Source organism: Oxyura jamaicensis, chromosome 27 (genome assembly GCF_011077185.1).
Source record: "Oxyura jamaicensis isolate SHBP4307 breed ruddy duck chromosome 27, BPBGC_Ojam_1.0, whole genome shotgun sequence".
Taxonomy (NCBI): domain Eukaryota; kingdom Metazoa; phylum Chordata; class Aves; order Anseriformes; family Anatidae; genus Oxyura; species Oxyura jamaicensis.
The window spans coordinates 4,761,946-4,770,352 of record NC_048919.1 but is presented as its reverse complement, the minus strand read 5'-3'; the positions used below and the strand labels follow the sequence as shown (position 1 = coordinate 4,770,352).

At 72.3% G+C, this 8,407-nt stretch overlaps 2 protein-coding genes across 2 annotated transcripts in view; both read left to right on the top strand.

The window, feature by feature from the left end:
- The first annotated feature begins 9 nt into the window (after positions 1-9).
- On the top strand, positions 10-5,156 carry GRB7 (growth factor receptor bound protein 7). Its single transcript, XM_035347493.1, has 13 exons — positions 10-67; positions 2,221-2,365; positions 2,453-2,597; positions 2,690-2,846; positions 2,922-3,043; positions 3,175-3,252; positions 3,635-3,772; positions 3,849-3,959; positions 4,095-4,193; positions 4,509-4,589; positions 4,686-4,802; positions 4,881-4,995; positions 5,122-5,156. Exons 1-13 carry the CDS (start codon positions 22-24, stop codon positions 5,154-5,156), a joined length of 1,389 nt encoding a protein of 462 aa, XP_035203384.1. The 5' UTR covers positions 10-21.
- A 1,255-nt stretch (positions 5,157-6,411) lies between these two features.
- LOC118178815 (retinol dehydrogenase 8-like) overlaps positions 6,412-8,407 on the top strand; it is a 2,685-nt gene continuing 689 nt past the window's right edge. Inside the window, exons 1-5 of the mRNA XM_035347619.1 lie at positions 6,412-6,565; positions 6,650-6,811; positions 7,552-7,731; positions 7,811-7,904; positions 7,993-8,176. Of these exons, the coding sequence (XP_035203510.1) occupies positions 6,469-6,565; positions 6,650-6,811; positions 7,552-7,731; positions 7,811-7,904; positions 7,993-8,176 (717 nt within the window). The 5' untranslated portion in view covers positions 6,412-6,468. The remainder of the gene's footprint in view (positions 6,566-6,649; positions 6,812-7,551; positions 7,732-7,810; positions 7,905-7,992; positions 8,177-8,407) is intronic.

Below are 8,407 nucleotides of genomic sequence, written 5' to 3'. Positions count from 1 at the left end.
GGGGGGGGGGGGAAAACAGGAATGCCTGGTCCGGCGGGAGGGTGGCGGGACGCGGCGGGCGCTGCAGGTAGGAGTGGGCTGAGGGTGGGGGTCCCTGCGCCCCGGGACCACCGGGTTACTGGCCGTGTCCCCCCCGCCCCCCCCTTCTGCTTCTCCGTCCCTTCCTTCCCGTCTTCCTCCCCAGCTCCTCGTCTTCCTCCTCTTGCCGCCGACGCCTCGTAGCCGCGGGGATCCCGGTGCCACCGGTGGCTGCCGGGGCCTCCGCCGCCAGCCTGGGGGTTCTGGGACCCCGTCCCTATGGGCTTGGTGGTCCTCAGACCCCGTCCCCTATCCCTGGTGGTCCTCAGACCCCGTCCCCTATCCCTGGTGGCCCTCAGACCCCGTCCCCTAACCCTGGTGGCCCTGGAAACCCTGTCCTACGGTGCTGGTGACCTCAGGACCCTGTCCTATAACCCTGAGGGTCCCAGTCCCGCTACCCACAGCCCTGGTGGCCCTGGGACCCTCTCCCTTCCATCCTGGTGGCCCTGGGATCCCGGTCCCTTTAACCCTGGTGGCCCTGGCAACCCGTCCCTTAACAGTGGTGACGCCGGGAACGCTGCCCTGGTGGCCCTCAGACCCTGCCCCTTAACCCTGGTGGCCCTGGGAACCCTGCCCCATAGCCCCACGGCCCTGGTCCCCCAGTTCGTCCCAGAGCCCAGGGACACCCCGTGTCCCCCCCACTGCTGTCACCGCACCGTGGTGGCCGCGGGGACCAGGCCACCGGGCAGGGCTGGCATCCAGGTGACCCCGAGGCCACGGTGAGGGGCTGGTGGCCGTGTGGTGCTGCAGGGCCCCACGGGGTCCCCAGCCACCCCACTCTGTCCCCAGCCCCTCCAGCCTGGCCCTCGCACCCACTGCACGGCCTGGGGTGGCCGGGACCCCTCGAGGGGACCCCGCCTCGCTGCGTCCCCATGTCCCCACCACGGGGAGCGGGCAGGGGCCTGGCTGCGTTTTGGGGAGAGGGGACGCAGCGGAGGGTCCCCATCCGGCGGGGTGGCGACGGCGATGGGGACAGGGATGGGGACAGGGATGGGGACAGCGGTGGCCCCGTACACCTCCGCGTCTCGGTGTGTTGGCACCACGCGGGCAGGGGCCCGGTGCCCGCCTGGCCGTGGACTTGGCCCCCGCGCCGCCGGGAGGTGCGGACGGGGCCGGGTGAATGATTAACCCGGCCCCGCGTGGCGCGGCGACACCGTGGCCCCGGCCCCCCCCCCGGTGCCACCGCTGCGGCCGCGGGCACCGCGCGTGTGTTACGTGTGCCGCGTGCGCGTCCGGCACGGCCGGGATGAGCTTGCCCCTGCCTGTCCCGGGCAGTGCGTGCCCGGCCGTGCCGAGCTGTGCCGGGCCATGCCGGGCCATACCGGGCCATGCCAAGCCGTGCCGTGCCGTGCCCGGCCCTCCGGAGCGCTGGCCGTGTCCCCACGTCCCCCGAGCGGAGCACCCGGGGCGCGTGGGTGCTGGCACCGGGCACGAGTCCGGGGGCGAGGGCGGCGCGGCGGGGGGCCGTGCCGCAGGGGGGCCGGGGGCCGTTCCCACGGCGGGCGCCTGCTCCTCGCCCCCGGCCCCGGCGCGGCCGCCCCGGCGCGGATGCCAGCGCGGTGAGGTGGAGCTGGGAGCGGCCGCCTGAACTGGTTTGGCCGGACCCGAGGAGGTGGCGGGGCTGGGCCGAGCCGACGGCTCCACCGGCACGGCACGGTTCGGCGCGGCGCGGCTTGGCACCCCTCGCCGTGGCCCAGTTCAGCCCAGGCCAATTCATCCGGCTTGGCCGGTCTCGCCCGGCCCAGCCCAGTTCAGCCCAATTTAGCCCGGTTCAGCCCGGCCCGGCCCAGTTCACCCACTGCCAGGCTCCCTCTGGTGACACCGGAGCACCGGAGAGGCTCCCGCGTGGGATGCCGGGGGATTCTCGGGGGTCTCGTATGGGGCTGTGCTCCCCAAAGGGCTGCGTCCCCTGCTTGCGGTGCCAATGCCATCGGGATGGGGACGGAGGCACCGGGGACTCGCAGACCCCCTGGAGCGGGCAGGAGCTGGGTGGGGGGGGGGGGGGCAGGCGGGGCAGCGCTGCGTCACCCCCACGCTGACTCACGGCGCTCCTCCGGGCGCTGGCGAAACCCAGCGGGGGCGGGTGCCAGGGTGGGCAGCCCCCGGCGGCACCGGCTGCAGGCCCCGCTCTCTGCTCCCCAGATGATGCCATGGACGGGGGGGCCCAGCAGAGCGGCCTCCGGGAGCCCCCCGGGGTGGGCGGCACGGAGCAGGAGGGGGACGCGGGCGAGGGGCCGCCCGCCGCCGACCTCAGGCGCTCGCAGCCCCTCTTCATCCACGGCAGCAGGTGGGTGCCGGGGCTGGGGGGCTCGGCCCCACGGCGAGGGGCAGGTGGGGGCATGGGCGGGGGGCTCAGCCTGTCTCTGCCCCGCAGCAGGCCGCCGGCGGAGGAGGAGCCGCGCGCCTCGTCGCTGCCCTGCATCCCCAACCCCTTCCCCGAGCTCTGCAGCCCCTCCAACTCGCCCATCCTCAGCAGCCTCCCCGGCGGGCAGGGACCCCCCCGCGAAGGCACCTGCCACGTGAGTGCCGGGGCGGTGGGGTCGGGGGGGGGGGGGGGGAGGAGGTCCCCAGCGGGGGTAACGGGGCCCTGACGGCCGCCGTGCCCCCGCAGCTGGTGAAGGTGTTCAGCGAGGACGGATCCTGCCGCTCGCTGGAGGTGTCGGCGGGCACCACGGCGCGGCAGCTCTGCGAGATGCTGGTGCAGAGGACGCACGCGCTGCACGACCACAGCTGGGCCCTGGTGGAGCTGCACCAGCACCTGGCCCTGGGTGAGTCCGTGGCACGGCTGGGCTCGGCACGGCACGGTGCCGGCCCCCGCCGCCCGCTGAGCCCCGTCCCCGCAGAGCGCTGCCTGGAGGACCACGAGTCGGTGGTGGAGGTGCAGAGCGCGTGGCCCCTCGGCGCCGACAGCCGCTTCGTCTTCCGCAAGAACTTTGCCAAGTACGAGCTCTTCAAGAGCAACGCGGTACGTGGGGGTGGGGGGGGGAAGGCGGGCAGCCCACAGGGACCTGCATCCCCCACGGGGGGCTCCCCGCGCCCCGCAGGGAGCCGCGGCGCCCCGTGCGTGTCCCCTGACCCCCCGCCCGTCCTCCCCAGCAGTCGCTCTTCCCCGAGGTGATGGTGTCCAGCTGCCTGGAGGCGAACAAGAGCATGGCGCACTCGGAGCTCATCCAGGTATGGGGACACCGTGCACGGATGCATCGTGGGGACACAGCGGTGCTGTGGGGACACAATGGTGCTGAGGGGACCCAACAGTGCCATGGGGACACAACTGTGCCGTGGGGACCCGACCATGCCATGGGGACCCGACCGTGCCATGGGGATCCAACCGTGCCATGGGGACACAACTGTACCATGGGGACCCAACCGTGCCGTGGGGACCCAACCGTGCCATGGGGACACAACTGTACCATGGGGACCCAACCGTGCCATGGGGACCCGACCATGCCGTGGGGACCCAACCATATCATGCGGACCTAACCATGCCATGGGGTCCCAACTGTGCCTTGGGGTCCCCACTGTGCCCAGCCACCCCTCAGCCCTGGCCTCCCCGCAGAACTTCCTGAACTCCGGGAGCTGCCCCGAGGTCCAGGGCTTCCTGCAGCTGCGTGAGGCCGGCCGCAAGGTCTGGAAGCGGTTCTACTTCTCCCTGCGCCGCTCGGGGCTCTACTACTCCACCAAGGGCACGTCCAAGGTGAGGGGTGGGTCAGGGTGACCCGACCCTGGGGGCAGCGGGGGGCCGGCCCCTGACGCCCCCTCCCCGGCCCCAGGACCCCCGGCACCTGCAGTACTTCGCCGACCTCACCGAGTCCAACATCTACTACGTGACGCAGGGCAAGAAGCACTACGGGACGCCCACCGAGTTCGGCTTCTGCATCAAGGTGCGGCCCTTCTGGGCACCACAGCCAGCTCTGACAAAGGGCCTCTGACCCCCCAAGTGGTGACAGGGACACGGGGGGGGAGGGGGAGGGGACCGGAGGGGGCTGCCCTGTGACGGTTCTGTCCTCTCCCCGCAGCCCTACAAGGTGCGCAGCGGCACGAAGGGCCTGAAGCTGCTCTGCAGCGAGGACGAGCAGAGCAGGACCTGCTGGATGGCGGCTTTCCGCCTCTTCAAGGTGAGCCCCGGCCCCCGCCGGAGGGTGCTTGGGGTCCCTGAAGTGGGGGTGTGGAGTGTAATGGGGTGCCGGGGGTGCTGGGGGGTGCTGGGGGGGGTGCTGGAGGATGCGGTGGGGTGCTGGGGGGTGCTGGAGAGTACTGGGGGGTACTGGGGGATGCTGATACCCCCATGATGATGAGGGGCTGCCAGTGGGATGCCCCCCCCCTCTGAGCCAGCACAGACACAGGGTGGGTGCCCCCGTTCCTGCTTTTTGGGGGGGGGATTGATCTCCCCCCGTCCCACGGGACACCCCACTCACGGCGCCGCCCCCCAGTACGGCATGCAGCTCTACCGTAACTACCAGCAAGCGCAAGCCCGGCTGAGCCAGCCCCCCTGGATCGGCCCCACGGCCCTGGTGAGTGCCCCCCCCAGCCCCCAGCACAGCCCCCGTGCTGCTGGGGGCCCCCCCCCCCCCCCCGATGCCACCAGCCCCCTCTCGCCGTCCCCGCAGCGGAGCGTGTCGGACAACGCGCTGGTGGCCATGGACTTCTCGGGGTGCACGGGGCGGGTGATCGAGAACCCCAGCGAGGTGCTGACGGCGGCGCTGGAGGAGGCACAGGCCTGGAGGGTGAGTGGGGGGGCGTGGGAGACCCCCCCCACACCCCTCGGCGCGTGCTCACACCCGCTCTTCGCTTTGCACGGCCAGAAGAAGACGACGCACCGCTACAGCCTGCCGGCTGCCTGCCAGACCTCCCCGCTCAGCGCCGGTGAGCAGCGCCCGCCACGGGCCTCAGAATGGGGACCCCCCCCCCCCCCTGGGGGTCCCTGCCTGGCGGGGGGGGGGGGGCCCCCCCCGCCCCCCCGGCCCCCCCGCGGCGGGCGGCGGGGTCGGGAGGGGGGGGGGGGCGGGGGTCTCGGGGGGTACGGGACCCCTGGGGCACACGCAGCCCCCGAGGGTTATAGGGTCCCACAGCTCATATAGGGCTTGCAGGGGAGTTAGGGGGGGTCTGGGAGCACGGGGGTGGGGGGACAGAACCGCAGAGGGTGTTGGAGGGGGGCGGGAATGGGGACCCTGGGGGTGTCACAGGGAGCCCCAGGGTGACAGCGCTCCGGGGCTCGCAGCGTGTTCCTGGTGCGGGAGAGCCAGCGCAACCCCAAGGGCTTCGTCCTGTCCCTGTGCCACCTGCAGAAGGTCAAGCACTATCTCATCCTGCCGGTGAGTGCCGTGGCTGGAGGGGGTGGGTTTGGGGGGGGGGGGGGGGGGGACCGACCATGCCTGAGCTGCGCCTGCCCGGCAGAGCGAGGAGGAGGGACGGCTCTACTTCACCATGGACGACGGGCAGACCCGCTTCGCCGACCTCATCCAGCTCGTGGAGTTCCACCAGATCAACCGCGGCATCCTGCCCTGCAAGCTGCGGCACTACTGCACCTGCGTGGCGCTCTGAGCCCGGCACCGCCGGCACGGCACGGCACGGCACGGCACGGCACGGCACGGCTCGGCACGGCGCTGCCGGCACAGCTCGGCACCCCATGGCTCAGCACCCCATGGCACTGCCGGCACGCCTCGGCCCGGCTGGGCGCTGCTGGTGGCTCGGCGTAGCCGGCACGGCACAGCCGGCACACGAGGGCGCAGCTCGGAGCAGTGAGCGCGGGGCTGAGGGGGCTCCTCCAGCACCCCCCTGCACCCCGGTGCCCCCACACTCATGCACTTTCTCCCCTCTCCCGGTGCCGGGCCCCTCCGTCCCCACGGGACCCCTGGCCGCAGACCCCTCACCGTGAGGCTCAGCGGGCTCAGGGGTCTGCAGCCCCCCCCCACCCAGGAGCAGGGTTTGGGGGTGGAGGGGGGGTCCCCACCACGTCTCCCACGTCCCCACAAGGCCAGTTGAACTGTGATGTGTTTTATACAAGTGAGAATAAAGGTTATTTTTTCAGAGCTCCCGTTTCTCCCTCTCCAAAGTCAAAGAAATCAGAAGCTGTGCGCATCCGGGGGGGGTTTGGGGGGGGGGGGTCTGTCCCTGCCGCCCCCTCCGTGGCCAGGCACGTGGCTGGCAGCGTCCCCACACCCGCTGTGTCCCCGCAGTGCCCCACGTCCCCGCACAAAGACCCCTCTGTGCGCCCCGGGCACCACGTGCGGCTCAGCCACGCGGCCCTGCAAATCCCCGGGATTTGGAGGGGGGGGGGAGGGGGGATTAATAGCGGACAGTGGGGGATTAAAGGCCGGGATCTGGGGGGGCCGGGGCTGGGCCAGCTGCTATTAAAGCCACGGGGCCAGGGAGCGAGGCCAGGGCCCCGCCATGGCTCCCAGGACGGTGCTGATCACCGGCTGCTCCTCCGGCATCGGGCTGGCGCTGGCCGTGCGGCTGGCACGGGACAAGCAGCGCCGCTTCCGAGGTGAGCTGGGGGGGGGGGGGGAAGGGCCCCCCCCCCGGGGGGGGGGGGGCCCCCGGGCCGTGGCTGAGCCCCCTGTGCCCCCAGTCATCGCCACGGTGAGGAACGTGTCTCGGAGCGGGGCTCTGGTGGCGGCGGCGGGGCCGGCGCTGGGCCGGACGCTGGAGATCAAGCAGCTGGACGTGTGCGACGAGGGCTCCATCCGCGCCTGCCTCAACAGCATCCCCGGGCGCCACGTCGATGTCCTGGGTGAGCCCCGGGCCCCCGGCCCCTCGTGTCCCACCGGCACCCTGCAGCAGGGACCCCGGTCCTGGGGACGTGCCGTGCACGAGGGACCCCTGGGTGCTGGGGCTGCCCCATGCAGCAGCAGCACCCCGCGTGGTGGTCACCCCATGCGCTGGGGACCCTCCATCCTCCAGGGACCTTCCGTGCTCCTGCTGCTGGGGACCCTCTGTGCCAGGGACACCGCACACAGCAGGCACCTTTGGGCCAGGGGTACCCCATGCGCTGGGGACCCTCCACGCTAGGGACACCCCACAAAGGGGTCCCTTTGTGCCAAGGACACCCTGTGCCATGGGGACACCCCATGCCAAGGGGACACCCCATGCCAAGGGGACACCCTGCACCCTGGGGACACCCTGTGCCCTGGGGACACCCAGTGCCAAGGGGACACCCTGTGCCCTGGGGACACCCTGCGCCATGGGGACACCCTGCGCCCTGGGGACACCCCGCGCCCTGGGGACACCCTGCGCCCTGGGGACACCCCGCGCCCTGGGGACACCCTGTGCCCTGGGGACACCCCGCGCCAAGGGGACACCCCGCGCCAAGGGGACACCCCGCGCCATGGGGACACCCTGTGCCCTGGGGACACCCTGCGCCAAGGGGACACCCTGCGCCAAGGGGACACCCTGCGCCAAGGGGACACCCTGCTAGGCACCCCCCGGGAACTGGGGACCCCTGCCCGCTCCTGATGCCCCTGCTGCCCTCAGTCAGCAACGCCGGCGTGGGGATGATCGGGCCCCTGGAGTGCCAGAGCCTGGCCGCCATGCAGGGCCTCATGGACACCAACTTCTTCGGCCTCGTCCGCCTGGTGAAGGAGGTGCTGCCCGACATGAAGCGGCGCCGCAGCGGCCACATCGTGGTCATCAGCAGCGTCATGGGCCTGCAGGGTACGGGGGGGGCGGGGCGCCCGGGGGGGCCTTCCCCCCCCCCCCCCGGCACAGCCCCACCAGCCCCCTCCTCACCCAGGCATCGTCTTCAACGACGTCTACGCGGCCTCCAAGTTCGCCGTGGAGGGTTTCTGCGAGAGCCTGGTGGTGCAGGCGCTGCGCTTCAACGTGGCGTGAGTGCCCCGGGGTGGGCGGAGGTGCTGGGGGGAGGGGGGGGGGGGCTCAGCCACCAGCGTCCCCAGCGCCCCCCTCCCCTGGCAGCATCAGCCTGGTGGAGCCGGGGCCGGTGACGACGGAGTTCGAGGCCAAGGTGTACGAGGAGGCCGAGCGCGCAGACTACTCGCAGACCGACCCCGAGACCGCCGAGATCTTCACCAACCTCTACCTGAGGAACTCCAAGGACGTCTTCGCCAGCCTGGGGCAGAGCCCCGAGGACATCGCGGAGGTGATGGGTGCACCTGCCCGGGTGGGCTGGGCTGGCCATGAGAGCTCAATTAGTGCTAACGAGGAGCAGCGAGCACAGCTGGCACCCCTCGGGATGGCTCCTTCCCCATGGAGGTCCCCAAGCTCCCAGCTGCAGGGGATGGGGACGGGGACGGGATGGGGATGGAGATAGGAATGGAATGGGCATGGGGATGGGATGGGGATGGGGATGGGATGGGGATGGGATGGGATG